Genomic DNA, 20,703 nt, shown 5'->3' with positions numbered 1-20,703 from the left:
TTTTTCCTTTTATTATTTTGTTCGGGGGGGGGGGGGGGGAGGGGGGAGGGAGTCTACTATTGAAAAAAGTTTTTTAAAAGATTTGAAAATATGTGTAAAGTTTGTTAGAAGCCGCTAATTGCTCTCATTCTCAAATACTGTAACAGTACACTACGAGTTATTTGCACTAATGAACTACGTTGCCTCACATGTACACAGTTTCTAACTTTTATTCTTGACTTACTGTGTTACACCTTCAAAGTAGTTTTATACCTCTCAATGATTAGATTACGATAGAATTTTATACTTACCGATTCGGTCAATAATTATATGAAACAGTGAAAATCAAATTTTTGTTGCCCCTGGAAGCCGTTAGATTGGCAACCTGCAACTTGTGTTTGCATAGGGCTTCACCTTAGCCATTTAATAATATACATTAACGCGTTCACATCGGCGCTAGAAATGTGTTCCTCGCTTTGGAACTGCACGTGCATTCATGCTTTTCTTCATCTGGTGGCGCTAATTTACCTGTTTTTAGTTGTGGGCTGACGATCGTATTCAAACGCTCTAGGCTACTATTTCAATATACTGACTTTGTATTTTTGAAAGTGGCAAAAGCCCACTCTTTTAAAACAAGAGAGATCACATAAAATAATTTTACACTAAATTAATCACAAATTATGTGATATCTCATTTGCTGAGAAAGCTCTCTTGTTGAAGGGTCACACAAAATTGTATTCACAGCTGTTCATTGGGCCTGGATGTTAGGTCATACATCATACGCAATTGTATTGCTGGTAGCATAATTGGTAGGGTCGAGCGCGAGCCGTCTGTGGCACACGCTGCCCGCTGCGAGTATCTGGCGGGCGCCACCATAGGGGCTATTCGAGAGGAGTTGCCGTTGTGGTCTTCAGTCTGGTACTCGTTTAAAGCCGATGTTAACGCTGGTCTAAGCTGTGCCAGTTTCTTCATCTCTGATAACCACAGCAGCACAATGGAAAAGGCTCCAAGGTGGAAGGAATATACAGATCTGTTACATACAGCAAGGCAATTTTATGAGAGCATTAGGGAAAGAGAATAGGAAGTGGGTGACAACGAAATGGACGATCCCATATTGGGGGAAATATTTGAAAGAGCATTGCTAGATCTAGGTCGAAACAAGACATATGAAGGAGATGAAGATTGTTCAGAATTATTACGGCCCTTGAGAGAACCAACCATGACAAAGCTGTTATGCAGGAAGTATGTGACAGGTGAAATATTCTCAGACTTCAAGAAGAATTAATCCTTGGGTGCATAAAAGGGGTCATTTAGATCCGGCAACCTTCCATTCTCTCAAGAAATTGTCTTAAAATTCAATCCTTGCAACAAGTAATGTTTCTTCTGAAGAAAGCGAATTGTATTTCCAAGTGAAATTAATTATTTTGTTTTGTGAATTTCGTAACCTACACGTACAATGCATGACAGGCGACTTTCAGAAACCTTAGCATTCCTTTACGATACTTCATTTCATTTTATCTCAATGACGTGATAAAGTTGCTACTTTACTGGTAATAGTTATCAGTTTGGCATACACTATTAAGGCTATAACCCAGTACTCAATTGAAAGTAAGTTTATTGTTCAATGTCAGAACAATTTCAGATGAACATACGTTTTGTATCGTAAAGAGAATAAGTATCTAAGAGACTTTTATTCCTTACATAGAACATATAAATAGTCATTTATACACCACACTACGTGCAAAAACAGAAGAAGATCTGAATTCAGCACAAGTGATCAAAACTTTAACCAGTTATTACTGACAAGGAACCTCCCCATCGCACCCCCCTAAGATTTAGTTATAAGTTTGCACAGTGGATAGGCCTTGAAAAACTGAACACAGATCAATCGAGAAAATAGGAAGAAGTTGTGTGGAACTATGAAAAAATAAGCAAAATATACAAACTGAGTAGTCCATGTGGAAGATATGCAACATCAAGGATAATGTAATCTCAGCAGCGCCGTGGTCACGTGGTTAGCGTGAGCATCTGCGGAACGAGAGGTCCTTGGTTCAAATCTTCCCTCATGTGAACATGAGGGAAGATTTCATGACGCAATCATGATCACCCTCCCAGTAATGTGCACCAACACGTACAGACCAACGACCCGGTATAACACGGACACAAAATTTAACAAAATAAATAAAATATAAATGAAAAGATTAAAAAGTCAAAAACAAATAAAAATTTATAAAATCGCCGTGAGGAATTGGCACTCAAGCGACTGCCCGTTTTAGTTATCTTAATTTTCTTTGGTGAGGGGCGGAGGGGAAGGGAGGGGGGAAGTTTAGGTGTAAATAGGATAGCAACGTCAGAAGAAGGAGCAGTTTATTTTTGTTTGGTAGGGTCACAAGTAGCTGTGCCCTTAGGGTTGATCCTGATTTTTTTGTGTGATTCTTTTACTACGTATCAGTAACGACAAAAAAATTCTATACTTAACACAACTGACGTCAAGGGATTCGCAGTTAGCGAATAAACTTCGTAGTTACATAAAATATGGGAGGTTAAGCTGTACTTCGTCGACTCAGAAGACATTCTTCTACCATGGTATATGTGATGGTTACAAATGAACTGAGTTTTCTTAATTCTTTAACGTCGTAACAATTTTCTCTGTCTTGTCAACGGAACTGTGTGTTAGTTGCCAACAGCTTCTATTTCGAAATGTTTTTAACTTGTAACTGGGTTTTGACAATACGTCTTACTTTGATTTCGCTTACTGTTTTTCGGTGTGTGGGAGAATAATAACATAAAACATAGGCTACTAAATACAGTATCGGAAATGACAATATTTTCTCTATTCAGCGCTTAAATTGGAGTAGAATGTTTTTTCCTAGGTACAAGAGCGTGTTGCACCTTCGAACAGTTTTTCACATTTGGAAAAAGCTTGCTTCTGGTGAGTAATTTTTGTAATTTGAGAAAACACTACGGCAAACATAACATGGATGCTATCAAATCAAAATGAAGTAATAAGATATACTGAACGTTTGTTATAGGGCTGGCAAGAGGCGAAAGTCTGAAGCGTTTCAGGTTAAAACACCCTCGCCTACATTTCACTGATAGATCTTTGGAGTTGTGGAGCTTTCTTCTTGTGGTCATGCACTCAGTTTTTTCAGAGTTAATTTGCAGCCCGAACTTCAGTGCCACTGATTTCAAGGTCTTAATACATCTCTTTCAGTTCTTCTTGTGTGCGTCGTATTGGGGCAACGCCATCTGCTTAGGTCAGATAGTTGATATTTCCATTGGCGATTTCAGCACCCTGAAAATTCTCTTTGAAGAACCCCTGCGATACATTTTCCAGTGCCAAATTCAAACGGACATGTGATAATCCATCTTGTTCTAGTACTGCATCCACTTGAAACCTTTGCCTGTCTTAGCTTTTGTGTCATTTAAGCGTATCTCTACAAATCTCCACAGTTTCTTTGGCATGATAAATTCTGTCATGGTTTTAATCATATCCGGTCTATGGATTCTATTGCAAGCGTTTCTTGAAGAATATTGATTCTGGGCAGTATTCGTACGTTTTCTCACAGATATATTTTAAAACAAAAATCTGGTCGATGGTTAATCGTCCTGTTTGGAATTCTCCTTAGTACTCACCAACTATTGCCGCTGCCAGTGGTTCGATTTGTTTTTGTAGATGGTTGGAAAAGATCTTTTACAGGATGCTCAGTAGTGGTATGACTCTATAGTTTTCACATACTAATTAATCTTTCGTTCTGTGCATGGGCATATCACACATACCTTCCAATACACTGGTATTGCCTGTTTTGTGCAAATTAACTCGATTAGATTAACTTGTCTTCTAATGACACGACTATTATGAATATCAGCCAGCTACTCTGCTCTTTTAATGGTTTTTATTTTATAAATCACGGACGATGAGCCAATTTGGCCATATTGCCGTCATCAGGTGCGCTGTAAAAGCATAAGTAAGTGATCGTCTTAATATAATGGCCTGTAGCTATGATCGGAAAAGTTATAGTGCATTCGTTTGGTATTTTTACCTTACATGTGACATCGTTGCTGCCATGTTTTGTGTTTTCTGGGACTTATCAGTTTTTTCATAGATGTACGCTGGAGACAGATATATAGCTTTCGTCGGTTTCATGTATAATAATTTTCTCTTGACAGCTTGGATGATAGTTGATGGACAGTATTACATGCTTACATAGTTACCATTATAAGTAGGTGATGTGTAGAAATTAGTTTTTTTTTTTTTTTTTTTTTACTTTTATGGGATTGGTTCTAAGTTTGCCTGGATTTGTTTTACTTTTAATTGAGATTTTTTAAAGTTATATTTCTATTTTTTGGTAATAATTTTGTTATTGTCTACAATTTGTGATATTTCCTTGGTTTTATGTCTTTGTTGTATACTCTTCATGGTGCTATCGCTATTACTACGGATATGCACTATGTAGTGTCTCTGATTTATTACTTTACCCGTTTTCTTGCTTTACGAAGTGAATGAAGTTTTCTATGTACTTTTTGCGCATTAAGTCGGTATGCTCGTTGAGTAGATTTGTGGGGTTGATGGATGCATGTGAATACATCTCTATTTTCTCAAGGATATTCATCATTGCTCCCTTATGCGTAATACGCAGAATTTCTAGTGCTTCGTTTATGGGTTTTACGTCGAGTTCTTCTGTTTGAAAATGTTGAAAGAATGTGGATGGGCGGTTTTCACTTTCTCTGGAGTGCTTTTTATATTTAATGTCGAAGTTTCTACCGGTTTACCCTACGTGGAGTTTGTGGCATGTGTTACACGAAATTTTGTGAATTTTGTGTTTGAGGCTGTGTTTTGATATGCAAAGGCAATGTCGGTTTTGTTGAATAATTTGTTGATTTTGTTTGAGATGTCTCCTATATAATATTTGGTTACGAATGTTGTTTTGTTCCTTTTCGTTGTGAGTATGTTCAATGTTATTTCTTTATGTATATCTAGTCTTTTTGTTGTGCTTTATTATAGTATAATTGCAATTATGGAGTCATAATCGTTTTGCTGGGCTATCATTCTAAGATTTTTATTGCGCCTTCTTATGGTGCCAAATTTATTAATCTGTTAAGCAATGGGTGGAAGAATGTGAGTTTGTGGGCTTTGGGATGACATGAGTGTGCTCTGATAATACAGTCTGTTGTGGTAGGCTTTCTGTACATTTCGAGGCAATGTTTGTTGCTAACGTTCTTAATAGTGAAGTCGAGAAAGTTAATTATCTTGTTAGTTTCGTGTTCTATGGTAAATTTCATCTTGGGGTGCGACGGTTTCAGTGTCGTCTACATGTCTATAGTAGTATATTATTTTTTGATTATTTGCGTTTTTTTTCCCGAGACTATTTCTTCCAAGCTGTTAAAAAATATGTCAGCTGTGATTCTAGCAGTGCTACATCCCATCACGAAGACATCTTCTTGTGTATATTTTTTATTATCAAACTTGAAGTAATTGTGGTGTAAGACAAGTTTTGTTACTTGCAAAATTTCTGTAGTGCCTTGAGATTTTTCTATATTTGAGTAGGTTTTGTTCTATGATACCCATTGTTTTCTGGATTGGGATGTTCGTGTGTAGGTTAGTAATGTCAGAAGACACAAATCTTTCATCTGGGGATTTTTTTTATGTCTTTGATGTTTTTAGCTAACGTTATACAATTTTTCACTGCATATGTTTGTATGTTTAAAATTTATTAAGAAGGTTGGTGAATTTATTGATCTTGACTCAGAGGGCTTCGTCCCTAGCCTTGAGAATTTCAGCGGGAGCTACATCCTCTCCTGGACGTTTGACGATCTTACGTCAGCAATGGTTGGTGGTGAATATTCTGGAGCAAATGCTGCTGTATCTGTGAACTAGAGCAATTCACTTGGCTCCCTCTAGCTTAGTAGGTCACTGAAGTATGCCATTCCTATTCTTCCAATACCTTGATAATCCATTGACACTCTTCCATACATCTTTCATGAATTTGTGTTGGTTGTTCAATCCTTCTTAAACCTTTTCAGTTTCCTATGTAGTTCGTTACATCTATTTCCATGACAATCTTCCTGAGCTCCCATTCATGCTTCTTAGATACCTTCTCTTGGCTTTTCTTCTCGTGGCCTGTAATCGTCGTCGTATTTTTCGAAATATGTTTTTCCTTCTTTCCGCATTTTACACATGAGGCCCTGCTGACCCCACTACTTACGTTACAAGGAACTCCTTAAGTGCGATGTCGTAAGTTCAATCTTTAGTAAGACTCGTTAGAAAGTGTTGTGTTAATCATTGCACAGAAAAAATATTTGCTGCTAATAACTCACCATGTGCACCAGGAGGGTGACAGAAAGTGCTCGGGAAGTACAGAGATCAACCTTCTACGGGATGTCTGTATTATACTTCACAAAATGGACATTGTCGGCAATCAAGAAATGATCAAAACAAGCCATTGACTTGGACAACGAACACCGAATACGAAAAGGCGCACCGCAATGATCACAAAGGTTCGCACCATCAAGATCTAAGGTGAACTTCTCGGACATACAGGACGTTCAGCTAGGTATCCACTCTTAAAATGTTTCAAATGGCTCTGGGCACTATGGGACCTAACTTTTGAGGTCATCAGTCCCCTAGAAGTCAGAACGACTTAAACCTAACTAACCTAAGGACGTCACACATATCCATGCCCGAGGCAGGACTCGAACCTGCGACAGTAGCGGTCGCGCGGTTCCAGACTGTAGCTCCTAGAAACGCTCGGCCACCCCGGCCGGCCCACTCTTAAAGAATGCATGTAGAAACATATTAGTGTAACAGAGTGATGAGAACTGATGGAATATGATGGTGTGCAGCCGAATGCGGAACAGTCTATCACGGAGCTTATCGTGGAACTGGCTATCCTTTAAGGCGTAGCTGTAGATGGTGTGATAATATATTTTATAGGCACGGAAAAACAGACATCCAGAGTCTGAATTTTTCCGATAATTCCAGGTGGTATGAACTGCTATGTCACAGATATTCAGGAGGGATAGTTTGCTCTTAAGGAGTATGATTTTTACACGCAGACCAGGAATCAACCGTAAGTACGTAATTTTGACCAGCTATTGGGCAAAAGCAGTGCTCATACTATATTTGTAGTTCTCTTCCGCCCATTTTCCCACTCTTGCTTTCTGAGACATCAATATTCTCTACTATCCTTGCAAGATCACACGCACTAGAAAGAATCGCAGGGGGCGGAGCACTTCCAACTTCTCGCAGCACAAATAATAACTTTGGAGTCAATTTACCATCCAAATTTACAATCGGCATACTTTGTACGAGAGCATTAAGGTGTTGTTGTTAGTTGATCTTGATACAGTTCTCTTGGTATCTCTGTTTTCCAGGGTTTCTTTCATATACGTTTTTTCTTAAAATTGCGACTGCTCGGAGTTGAAAACAAATTCCTTACTGAATGATGGGATAAGTTTGTTTATTTCAGCTACAAATTTTCGCGCCGATTCGGCAGTTTGAAGTGCATCGTCAAGTTGGCGCTTTGTTTGAAGTTTCGTTATCTTACGTCTTCCAATTCTGTAGCACTGAAGTTATGCAACCACCCACTGCTTCCCTTGAAATCACTGTAATCTCTGTCACTCACAACGTTGTAGGTTACCGTCTTGCACATTCCGTAAATTGTATCGAAGAGCCATTAAACTCAGAAACATCCGTTTTAGTAACAAGTGCACCTTGTTCTCCCTTGAATATGTGTTGCTTTTCTTATGGACTACACGGTCACATTGCTGCGGAATTATTCGAAAACCTGTTTTCTTTATGTTCTTTTTTTCTTTCTTTTCTTTTTTGGCATTTCCATTGTATTTAGTACCCGCTTCTTGGACAACAATTGTCCTTTACTGCGTTTAACTGGAGGAGGGATTAGTGGCTCCCTGCCCGACAAGGGTGATGAACTACATGGCTCGACAATAGTTTCAGTATAGCTTTCGCTTGTTAAGCATGTATCATCATAGCACTCCTCATTTACAATGTCTACACACTCAAGCGCATACGATACAACACATGCCACTGAAGACATCTTGGAGAAACGCTTATATTCCATCTGCCACTTCTTTCTCACTCTGCGAAATTCCTTGGATTCCTTCGTGACGGAATGCGAACTTCGGCAACTGCCGTACATATAATGCAATATTTGCTTTGTTTACCATTGCCACTTCTCTGCTTCGCATCAACACCACTAGCACTGTCCGCATCTCGTGGTCGTGCGGTAGCGTTCTGGCTTCCCACGCCCGGGTTCCCGGGTTCGATTCCCGGCGGGGTCAGGGATTTTCTCTGCCTCGTGACGACTGGGTGCTGTGTGATGTCCTTAGGTTAGTTAGGTTTAAGTAGTTCTAAGTTCTAGGGGACTGATGACCATAGATGTTAAGTCCCATAGTGCTCAGAGCCATTTGAACCATTTTCGAACCACTAGCACTGCAGCACTGCTATGAGCTGCTCGTCGTCGAAGTAGTTTAACTGCCCTCTGTAGCTCCATCCTGTGCTCACCATAGGATACCTAAAGTTCGGACCTCTGTTACCATTAGCAGCTGATGCCCTGGTTGCGTGGTGGATAATATGAGAGGCGTCAAATGCCTGAACATCAGTGGCCTTTTGCGACATGGCACTCTAGGGGTTCCTCGTTAGATGTTGTAGTTCTTGTTGTCGACGTCGTCTTCAGTCTGGGGGCTGGTTTCATGCAGCTGTCCACGCTACCATGTCGAGTGCAGGTACATGCATCTCTGAGCAACTGCAGCTACTTGCATCCACCTAGGTCACACACACACAGACACGAACACACACACACACACACACACACACACACACACACACACACACACACACACACACACACACCGGGGAGAATACGGGACTACTTTATTTGTTTATATAGAAAGGGTGTATAATGTAAAAGTATCATATCGGCTCCTTCCTGTTTCATTAGCGCTCTGTACATATATTACACCGTCTGTGCAAACCTGAATTTATTTTACGGTCATTGTCTTTGAGACACACATCGCAAGATGCAAAATATGTTTTCTAAATCGTACAGAAACGCAGCACCTATGAAATTTAGGAAGGAGTTTCGCCGTGAAGCATAACGTCCTTATTGAAGTGCCCCCCACTGGAATTCATCGATACTTTCTGTAAAGCTCTCTGGCTTCCAGAACCAAAGTGCCCTGGATCACGCTCTCTGCTTTTAATTTTCTCTATCTCATCCAAAACCGACGAACAGTACTCCGGCCATGATGGTCTACGTTTTCCGTGCTTTAGGCAACTTATTTGAGGCAAATTCCGGGAACGGTCCGTCAACGAGAGCACGGACAATAACTTCGCTTCCCCTTCCAGTCTAACAATGTGCTTCGTAACTTATAACGACAGGTAGCACGTCACTGTACTTGATCCGCTTCTCTCTGTAGTTTACGGCTTGACGGCTTCCAACAGGGTGCGCAAGCTTTCGCATGACAATTGTGGATGGTCGTACAACGTCATCGTTGTGACATCCTAAATCATTTCAAACTGCACAATACTTAACCTGAAAACTAAATTTCGGAATCATCCATCCTGTTGTTCCCCTGTTTTACCAGTCTCTTTCTCGCTCGCTCTTTTTCTGCTCTCCACTATCTACTACAGTCAAAACACGTGATTATGTTTGGATGTTCATCTTTCGCAGCAGCTGTTTGGTAACGATTATTATTTGATTTCTTCTGTCTTAAGCGTACTGCAGCTGAATGGAATGATATGCCAGATGTGTTTCCCTTTTATTGACAAAAACATCAACAAAGGTGATTCTGTAAATATAGTACCCATAATACCATTTTATATTTAAACACTTTGAAGTTAAAATACTTTTTATTACGTATGACGTGCACACGACTTCATTGCTCCTTTTTACATAATTTGAAGATAGTGTTTTCTCCTCGTTGCTAGTACCACATTCATAACAAGAACTATTATTAACTTTATAAAAACCAGAATGAGAAACGTATTACATATGCAATATTTACAGAAACGCCACTGCCGACGCATGTCAAAATCGTGCGTTACATAACCCACTGTAAACCTGCACCATACTTGGGACAGAAAATTAATAATAATCTTTACAATGCGTCAGGTTTTCTTAGACATATGACAGAGTTTGTATAATTTGTACATAACGATACATGTCAGACATTTGTTTTCTTACTGGCTGCAAAGGTATAAGCAAACGCGAAAAGATACAATTTTGAATAGGAAGTGCAGTAGGATGTCAATACCCGATTGTGTATTATTGTGAACATAACGTACGTAATACGTCAAATTTACATTACACTTAGAAACGTTACACGAAGTATTAAAATGAAAATTTTTTTAGAGGCTGAAACATTAGCCATCATCCCTGAATTTCATTTTCCTGTTTCGACCTTAATTTCATACTCAGTTACTTTGGAAAATGCTAGTAGTCTCTACTTATCGGTGAAAATTGATTTACCTCTGATCAAACTTGCTGAACTATGGTTTTAAACAGACTTAGTATCGGAATTTTTTGAATAATAGTTAACAATACTGATGGCCATTTTTAAAACTAAGGTATTTATCGTGAGCTGCTTGTAAAATTACGAAGCAGCCTCCAGTTTACTTCATTAAATACCTTTCCAGCAATAACAATAGGTAAATACTTATCAACTATGTTTGCGGCCGGAGTGGCCAAGCGGTTCTAGTCGCTACAGTCTGGAGCCGAGCGACCGCTACGGTCGCAGGTTCGAATCCTGCCTCGGGCATGGATGTGTGTGATGTCCTTAGGTTAGTTAGGTTTAATTAGTTCTAAGTTCTAGGTGACTGATGACCTCAGAAGTTAAGTCGCATAGTGCTCAGAGCCATCGGCTATGTTTATCCGAAATTTAATGGCGGTTGAAGCTTATCTGCGGTGGCAAATATAGAAAAAAAGAATTGTTACCTTAAAATGAATCCCTTGGCGGGCGTGATCTGGCTGCTGGTAACAACCGTGCACACATACAGTGCGTAGAGAGCACAGTCCACAGACCCAAAGAACAATAATGTTCTTTGTGACTGCGAACTTGCAAAATTTCAGTGGCATTGTCATTGGTGGCGTACTTGTGGAAATTAGCATCTTTTTTCAGATGGGATGCGAGACAAATTATTCTTTAAAGAATGAAATTGAGATAGCATATGTCTTTCAGGCAATCCACAGGTATGAAACGCAGTCTGACATCAATATTTGAAACTGGTTTTACAGTTGTAGGAACTGGTGCTGCCATAATGAGCAACACACTGAAGGAAGTCACAACACTGTTACCAATAAATTTTAAGTTAATAAGGTAACAGCAGATTTAAGAGAAGACGATTGCTCATTATAGTTTTCGAGCTCCGCACCAGATAGTAATGCTTTTGGCTTGAATCGAGAATAAGTTATCACACGGCAATTGGAATTTATCTTAGACGCAAACATAGAGGTGAAGCCCTTGTTAGAAAACCGAAAGACGTACGACTGAAGATACTTTCCACTATAAATAAATGAGCTTTCAACCGATTGGCAGTCATTTATTTCAAGACGGTTTTTTCAGTTATATCTAATATTAATTTTAAAATACTAGCGTAATAATATCAACAAAAGCAAAACAAGCATAATGGAATGTAGTCGAATTAAGTCGGGTGATGCTGAGGGAATCAGATTAGGAAATGAGACACTTAAAGTAGTAAAGGAGTTTTGCTATTTGGGGAGCAAAATAACTGATGATGGTCGAAGTAGAGAGGATATAAAATGTAGACTGGCAATAGCAAGGAAAGCGTTTCTGAAGAAGAGAAATTTGTTAACATCGAGTATAGATTTAAGTGTCAGGATGTCGTTTCTGAAAGTATTTGTATGAAGTGTAGCCATGTATGGAAGTGAAACATGGACAATAAATAGTTTGGACAAGAAGAGAATAGAAGCTTTCGAAATGTGGTTCTACAGAAGAGTGCTGAAGATGAGGTGGGCAGATCACGTAACTAATGAGGAGGTATTGAATAGGATTGGGGAGAAGAGAAGTTTGTGGCACAATTTGACTAGAAGAAGGGATCGGGGGATCGGCTGGTAGGACAGGTCCTGAGGCATCAAGGGATCACAAATTTAGCATTGGAGGGCAGCGTGGAGGGTAAAAATCATAGAGGGAGACCAAGAGATGAATACACTAAGCAGACTCAGAAGGATGTAGGTTGCAGTAGGTACTGGGAGATGAAGGAGCTTGCACAAGATAGATTAACATGGAGAGCTGCATCAAACCAGTCTCAGGACTGAAGACCACAACAACAACAACAACAGCAGCGTGATAATAAAATGTGTGTGCATCCATACGAAATTTATTGTATTGTTTTTAGCGAGGATGTCAAAGTACAAAACAACTTCCTCAGAAGAAAACTTCGTTACATATTTTGATTTGATTTCTTACCCGGAGTCATTTCGATTGTTTAGTGATTAAACTACGACATCAATAAATTTAAAGAGCGCACTAAAAAAATCAGTTAATCGCGTTCGTGTGCTTTTTAGCAAAACAGAGGAATAACACGGCACAGGCACAAGCAGTTATATCGGATGCGCCGTTGCGGGGCTCGGACCAGCTTTTTTGGATTTGGGGACGCCACAGGACTGTCGAGTGACTCTGATGTGCGTGGTCTAGTCGTTCGCGGATCAGCATCAGTTTAAGAGTAAAAGAAAGGTTGGGGCTTGACGTCCCGTCCATGACGATATCATTAGAGACGGAGTACAGTCTCGGGCTGGGGAGGGAAATGGGCAGCGCTCTTTGGCTAAACCAAGTCAAAACCCGAATCTGGATGTCTTGCTGCTTCGCCAAATCGCTTGGTAGTTTAATCGAAGTGTGCTGACATGAAGTCAGACAACTCGGATATTGTCTCCCCTTCTAATTGACAAGGATATACTGCCTGAACGAACAAGATTTAGAGTAAAGTTCACTTGCACATGAAACTGAATAATTATTCTGTCATTTCGTCCGTCTGAGGCAGCCTTTCTTTCTCAGTGTGGCCCATCACAGTTTACAGACTTGCCTTTCGTATCGCTGACCAACACAGTCACCTGTACCACTGCCAATGTTATTGGATTTTACCGTATTTTGTGCATTTCACATTGTGTTTGATAGTGATTTTATTGTTTTAATAACATTTGGAATATTAATGTGTAGTTCACGCAACGATTTCTGAGACATTTGGCCAACGAGGGCACTGCGACTGAAATATAAAAATAATATTTTTTGTATGTGTGCTATCATTCGTTATTGTCATCTAATTACACTTAATTCACGGGTATCTTCCATCGTTAATGTCACGTAATTTAAGTTTGGATGCAATCGTGATGAAAAACAGAAACTCTGTCAAATAACTAGAGCTGTGTAGGGAACAGAACAATGAGTAACGAAATTGTGACTCTCCAAAAAAGAAGGAAATCCTTTTTTACCCAGCCATTATACCCTGTGACTAGGGTGGAGAACTGCATTAAACTTTTTACGGACAGAAAACATTAATTACAAAAGGATAAAGTAATTCTAAATAAACAAAGAAATCTCTCTCTCTCTCTCTCTTTCCCCCCCCCCTTCCCCCCCCCCCCCTACACACACACACACACACGTACAACGCACCTTTCCGACAGAAATGTACGGCCTACGGCCAATGTTACAGCACGTCATTATTTGCACCAGCGTTTTCTCAGTAATTGAAACCTCAGTTTTAAAGAAAAAAATAAGGCTTTTTGCATCAACCACTCTCAGTGTTTACATTCCAAACCCCTCTAGATAACTGAAGCACAACTCTACACGTCTATCACCAAAGCGCTGTTTCAGAATGACCAGCCTACTTCCCACATAGAAGTTACTCTTCGTTGAATCATTTTACAGATGTAGACTAATGGCACCACTCATATACTCTGGCTCCAGTATCCTACACGTTTAATCTAATTTTCCTAATTTCCTCGTCTACTTTGTAGCATTCCTTTTCTCTCAGCTCCAATATCATCCTATATAACGCGGTGATCATTTTCTTATGTTGCTGTTGATCACCGTTTAAGCCAAACCTAACAGGAAACCATTATAGTTGACGTAGAACGAAGCATATCCAGAGATCAGTAGCACTCGCTGTCGACAGTGCAGTTACATGGTTTCAAGCCTCTTCAGCGCGACGGTTCAACACTGACGAAGGTAGGACACCAACAAGTCGCGGAATCTTAGAAGACAAACAATAACGCAAAAGGATGATAAATGGCTCTGAGCACTATGGGACTTAACATCTGAGGTCATCAGTCCCCTAGAACTTAGAACTACGTAAACCTAGGACATCACATACATCCATGCCCGATGCAGGATTCGAACATGCGACCGTAGCGGTTGTGCGGTTCAGGACTGAAGCGCCTAGAACCGCTCGGCCACCCCGGCCGGCGCAAAATGATAAAGGGAAAGTAGTGTTCACGTACAGTGATAATGCAACACCACTGCTACAATACAGCACACAACAATTCCGAACCGTTTCTTTGTAATAAATGTTCACCGATAATGTATTCTTCCCATGGACTTCCTAACAAGCTGCGTAAGCCGTTCCACACTGGATCGCTGCAGCAGGAATGCTGCAACAAAAGCCGAGGCAGAACTATGCAGTAATAGCTGGAGTCTGACGGAGAGGTCGCACTACAGCATCTGACTACGTGGCTAATAGCCAATTCCGTGACAGAGTGAGGACATTTGCTTTACAAATATGAAACAAGTTCCGTATTTCCCGTATCAGTATAAGTGGACAGGTCTTCTCAGTCAGTGCAGCCTCAAGTTAAATGGCGAAACACTCAGTGCCAATTCCTGTATAACGAGTAGTACCACGTAAATACGCCAGAAAAAAATTATTGATGTACCTTGATCTGACGCACGCACTTGTAGTACAGCCTGCCTCTACGTTGTGAAAATGTCATATTGCTGGTCATTCTAGACCAGTGCGTTCCCAACCTTCGGGTAATCACCTCCAAAAGGGTAAAATGAAAATTTATGATGGATAAAAAGAAAAGGGTGCGACTGTGTTTCGGTCACGAAATTAAATTTTTTTGAAAGATCGTTACTATCATCACTGTTAAGACTGTAATACTCATTACATAAGTCACCAACGATTACATTTCTCTTGTGTTTCTAATACTGGAATTAATCCGTGACACAATGTGGTGGAGATAATAGCTTGTGAAACTATTGTATGAACAACATGTTTTTTGAAGTCCGCCAGCTGCGCACACATTCGGTTTTTTGTGCAACACATCTATGGGAGTAAAATTGAGACATACGAGTATGTATCACACATGTTTAATTGTCTTATGAAAATTCCATAAGTGAGTTGTAGGTAGTGCCACAGTGGACCAGACATTACTTCAATATTCACTTCGCAACGGAAAAATGAACTGACAGCAGAACACAACAATAACTGTACAATGGGCACTTCATCGCTGTACGACAGACACAGTTTTATTGTTATTACTAATGGAACTGTCAGCCTGAAGTCTTCCAAATCGGTCTTTTGTAAGGAGTCCAGCAGTCAAGTGATGTGCTGACAACAGGTAGAGTGCATCCATTTTAACTTGATTTTGATTTGAACGGAGCCGCAGGGTACTGGTGAAACAATTGTCACTATGGAGACGCGTGGTGCAGAGGAGGCATGCTTTATAGCACGCGTCTACCTTCAATGTGGATGGTTAGCTTCTTATTTAAGAAGGAGCTGTAGGTAGCAGACTCGATGCATTTTATCACATATAAAGAAAAGGTAGTTAGAAATGAGTAGCACCAGTTGACTCGTTGAATCATTAGTCATTAGCTGGTACTTGTTGCCGATGATACAAGTATAGCTATCACACCCGACAGACAAGAATTAACTGGTGAAATTGTAAACGATGTCTTTCAGAAAATCATTAAGTGGTTCTCTGAAAATGGGCTCTCATTAAACTTTGACAAAACACAGTATGTACAGTTCCACACAGTAAACGGAATGACCCCATTAATAAATATAGACTTCGATCAGAAATCGGTAGCTAAGGTAGAATGTTCAAAATTTCTAGGTATATGCATTGATGAGGGACTGAACTGGAAAATATACACTGAGGATCTGCTGAAACGTGCCACAGCAATGCCTCCGCGACGTGGTTACCGTCGTCGCTGGCGGCGCAGTGTACCTGTGTATCGTAGTTTGAAGGCGATTGATATTGACTTGGCTGGACAGTTTAATAAACAGCAACTGATTGGAGGTCCAAATGTTTATCGTGGACTCCATCTGAACTTTACCTGTGATGTACAAGCAGTGTTTGGAGGTAGTACCTGGCTGAAACTTGCTGTTATATGGGGCAACCAAGCAGATTATGGTGGCCTTGAAGCATTTCCATATGCTATTAGGGTTATTGCAAATTTTGGCAATATACATCTGAGTAAATTAGCTTACCACGCCTATTTTCATTCTCTGCTTTCATATGGCATCATATTCTGGGCTAACTCATCACTGAGTAAAAGAGTGTTCATTGCTGGAGCTCATCCAAGATCATCCTGCAGACACTTATTTAAAGAGCTGTAAATCTTCACTGTAGCCTCACAATATATATATTCACTTATGAAATTTGTTATTAACAATCCGAACGAATTGAAAAGTAATAGCACTGTACATGGCTACAACACTAGGAGAAAGGATTATCTTCACTACACAAGGTTAAATCTAACTTTGGCTCAGAAGGGGGTAAATTATGCTGCCACAAAAGTCTTTGGTCACTTACCTAATAGCATCAAAAGTCTAACACATAGCCATATAGCATTTAAAAGGAAATTAAAAGAATTTCTCAATGCCAACTCCCTCTACTCATTAGATGAATTTTTGGATATAGTAAGTGGGTAATTTCCCAACAAAAATTTTTTTTTTTTTTTTAGTGTCATGTAATATTTTGTGTAATGTAATATCTTGTATAGACACCTTTTATTAACCTGACATGTTCTACATCATTACGAAGTGTCGTGTTCATGTTCTATGGAACAAGTACTAATCTAATCTAATCTAGTCCGTGGTTTAATAACACACCTAAAATCACTCATCTTCCGTCATTTTAAAAATGAAAGAGTTCAAAGAACGTTCTTGCATGGTTTAGTCAGTTGCTAATTTTGATTATGGTGAGTGGAGCCTAGTAGTTAATATCTGATTTCTCTCTGGGGTAATGGTATCAGAAACGTTAGTGACCACTGGTGTAAGATAACAAAGTGAGCAAATAACAAAATAAGAAATTGCCTTACCTGTTCCCATGCCAGTTGCTGAAGACCTCGTGTGCGGCAACGACAACGATCGGCTAGTCGTTGCCAGGGTCGTTTTCTCGCAATGACGGACACTCAGCAGTCTGTTGCCACAACGTTGTAGCTTTAGAACTAAGTGGCCGGAAGCACTGGCACAAGAGCGTGTCGCCTAGAGGGCTCGAGCTCGCATCACACAACCACGGCGCTAATTCCGCCGTCAGCCAGCCCTCGCGAATTTCGGCTGTGAATCAGAGTCCTTTCTCGGATTCTCAACGACAAGTCACGACAGGTGAATCATCGCGACGAAGAATCGGCGACGGCGTGTTTGGTGACGCGCGCGTGACGTCACGGAGCACGGGATGCGGTGACCACTTGTTGCTGGGCCAGACCCCGCGCGGCGACTGGAGGCCGGCCGCTGGCGACACGAGGGGCCCCTACCCCCTACCCCCTACCCCCCCCCCCCCCCTCTTTCCATAACCAGGGAGGGCCGGGGCAGCCGTGACAGCGAACCAGCGGCGTCGGGGGCGGCGCCCGGCCGGGACAGACACAATGCGACGTGTGACGCGACGGGCGGCGCGTCGCGACGCCGACGCATCGCGGCCACGCGGCAGCTGACGCCACCCACAGGCCGCGCCGCCGCGCTGACCACAGCCCCTGCAGGCAGAGGCAGGCTGGTCGGGAACCACAGGCTTCTGCACGCAAGGGACGTTCCGTGATCATGCCCGATGTCGTTCCAGTTGCCGCATTTGTCAGTTGCCTAAGGCAGGGGAGCTGTCTATGCCACATTTCTGTGAATTACTCAAAGGCTATATACTCTGAAGTCCCAAAGAAACTGGTACACCTGCCTAATATCGTGTAGGGCCACCGCGAGTACACAGAAGTGCTTCAACACGACGTGGCGTGGAATCGACATGTGGGATGGAACTCACGCTCTGAATCCTGCAAGGCTGTCCATAAACCAGTAAGTACTAGTACGACCGGGTGTAGATCTCTTTTGACCAGCACGTTGCAAGCCATCCCAGATATCCTGAATAATGTTAATTTCTTCGGAGTTTGAAGGCCAGCGGAAGTGTTTAAACTCAGAAGAGTGTTCCTGGAGCCACTCTGTAGCAATTCCGGATGTGTCGGTTGTCACATTATTATGCTGGATTGCCCAAGTCCGCCCGAAAGCACAGTGGACACTAATGGATGCAGGTGATCAGACAGGATCCTTACATACGTGTCACCTGTCAGAGTCGTATCTAGACGTACCAGGGGTCACATACCACGCCACCTGTAGAAGCCCCACACCATTACAGAGCCACCCTCCGTCGCATGGAATCCCTAATGCTCCGATGCAGCCCTGGAGAATGGCGTATTGTATCACAGCCGTCCACAATACGAGCACAAAGAGTCTCTACATTTGGTACTGGGAAGCGTAGACAAGACCTTTCAAATGCCCCCATAAATGAAAGTCAAGAGTGTTGAGGTCAGGAGAGCGTGGACGCCATGGAATTGGTCCGCCTCTACCAATCCATCGGTCACCGAATCTGTTGTTGAGAAGCGTACAAACACTTCGACTGAAATGTGCAGGAGCTCCATCGTGCATGAACCACATGTTGTGTCGTACTTGTAAAGGCACATGTTCTAGCAGCACAGGTAGAGTATCCCGTATGAAATCATGATAACTTGCTCCATTGAGCGTAGGTGGAAGAACATGGGGCCCAATCGAGACATCACCAACAATGCCTGCCCAAACGTTCACAGAAAATCTGTGTTGATGACTTGATTGCACAATTGCGTGCGGATTCTCTTCAGCCCACAAATTTTTATTGTGAAAATTTACAATTTGATCACGTTGGAATGGAGCCCCATCCGTAAACAGAACATTTGTACTGACATGAGGATTGACACGTTGTTGGATGAACCATTCGCAGAAGTGTACCCGTGGAGGCCAATCTGCTGCTGATAGTGCCTCCACACGCTGTACATGGTACGGAAACAACTGGTTCTCCCATAGCACTCTCCATACAGTGACGTGGTCAACGTTACCTTGTACAGCAGCAACTTCTCTGACGCTGACATTAAGGTTATCGTCAACTGCACGAAGAATTGCCTCGTCCATTGCAGGTGTATTAGTCGTTCTAGGTCTTCCCCAGTCGCGAGTCATAGGCTGGAATGTTCCGTGCTCCCTAAGACGCCGATCAATTGCTTCGAACGTCTTCCTGTCGGGACACCTTCGTTCTGGAAATCAGTCTCGATACAAACGTACCGCGCCACGGCTATTGCCCCGTGCTAATCCATACATCAAATGGGCATCTGCCAACTCCGCATTTGTAAACATTGCACTGACTGCAAAACCACTTTCGTGATGAACACTAACCTGTTGATGCTACGTACTGATGTGCTTGATGCTAGTACTGTAGAGCAATGAGTCGCATGTCAACACAAGCACCGAAGTCAACATTACCTTCCTTCAATTGGGCCAACTGGCGGTGAATCGAGGAAGTACAGTACATACTGACGTAACTAAAATGAGCTCTAACATGGAAATTAAGCGTTTCCGGACACATGTCCACATAACATCTTCTCTTTATTTTTGTGTGAGGAGTGGTTCGTGATAGTTTGGCCGTACCTTTTTGTAACCCCCTGTATACTCGGAAGACTCAAAGAAACTGGTACACCTGCCTAATATCGTGTAGGGCCAACGTGAGCACACAGAAGTGCCGCAACACGACGTGGCGTGGACTCGACATGTGGGATGGAACTCACACTGTAAATCCTGCAAGGCTGTCCATAAACCAGCAAGTACGAGCACGACCGGGTGTAGATCCCTTCTGCCCAGCACGTTGCAAGCCATCCCAGATATCCTGAATAATGTTCGTGTCTGTGGAGTTTGGCGGCCAGCGGAAGTGTTCAAACTCAGAAGAGTGTTCCTGGAAGCACTCTGTAGCAATTCCGGATGTGTCGGTTGTCACATTATTATGCTGGAGTTGCCCAAGTCGTCGGAAAGCACAGTGGACATTAATGGATGCAGGTGATCAGACAGGATCCTTACATACGTGTCACCTGTCAGAGTCGTGTCTAGACGTACCAGGGGTCACATACCACTCCACCTATAGAAGCCCCACACCATTACAGAGCCTCCATCAGCCTTAACAGTCCCCTGCTGACATGCAGGGTCCATGGATTCATGAGGTTGTCTCCTTCCGCTCCGAAAGCCTATATCGATGATGTGTCGTTGAATGGTTCGCACCCTGACACTTGTTGATGGCCGGCCGGAGTGGCCGTGCGGTTCTAGGCGCTTCAGTCTGGAACCGCTCGACTGCTACGGTCGCAGGTTCGAATCCTGCCTCGGGCGCGGATGTGTAGGTTAGTTAGGTTTAAGTAGTTCAAAGTTCTAGGGGACTGATGACCTCAGATGTTAAGTCCCATAGTACTCAGAGCCATTTGAAC

At 41.9% G+C, this 20,703-nt stretch overlaps 1 protein-coding gene across 2 annotated transcripts in view; it reads right to left on the bottom strand.

Moving 5' to 3' along the window:
• The window catches only part of LOC126412767 (zinc finger protein basonuclin-1-like), a 295,072-nt gene extending 277,416 nt beyond the window's left edge, over positions 1 to 17,656 (bottom strand). For both annotated transcript variants that reach the window (XM_050082521.1, XM_050082522.1), the window contains exon 1: positions 17,272 to 17,656. In XM_050082521.1, the coding sequence (XP_049938478.1) occupies positions 17,272 to 17,281 (10 nt within the window). In that variant the 5' untranslated portion in view covers positions 17,282 to 17,656. The remainder of the gene's footprint in view (positions 1 to 17,271) is intronic.
• Between the last annotated feature and the right edge of the window lie 3,047 nt (positions 17,657 to 20,703).

Source organism: Schistocerca serialis, chromosome 7 (genome assembly GCF_023864345.2).
Source record: "Schistocerca serialis cubense isolate TAMUIC-IGC-003099 chromosome 7, iqSchSeri2.2, whole genome shotgun sequence".
NCBI lineage: Eukaryota > Metazoa > Arthropoda > Insecta > Orthoptera > Acrididae > Schistocerca > Schistocerca serialis.
This window is presented reverse-complemented; position numbering and strand designations above follow the sequence as displayed.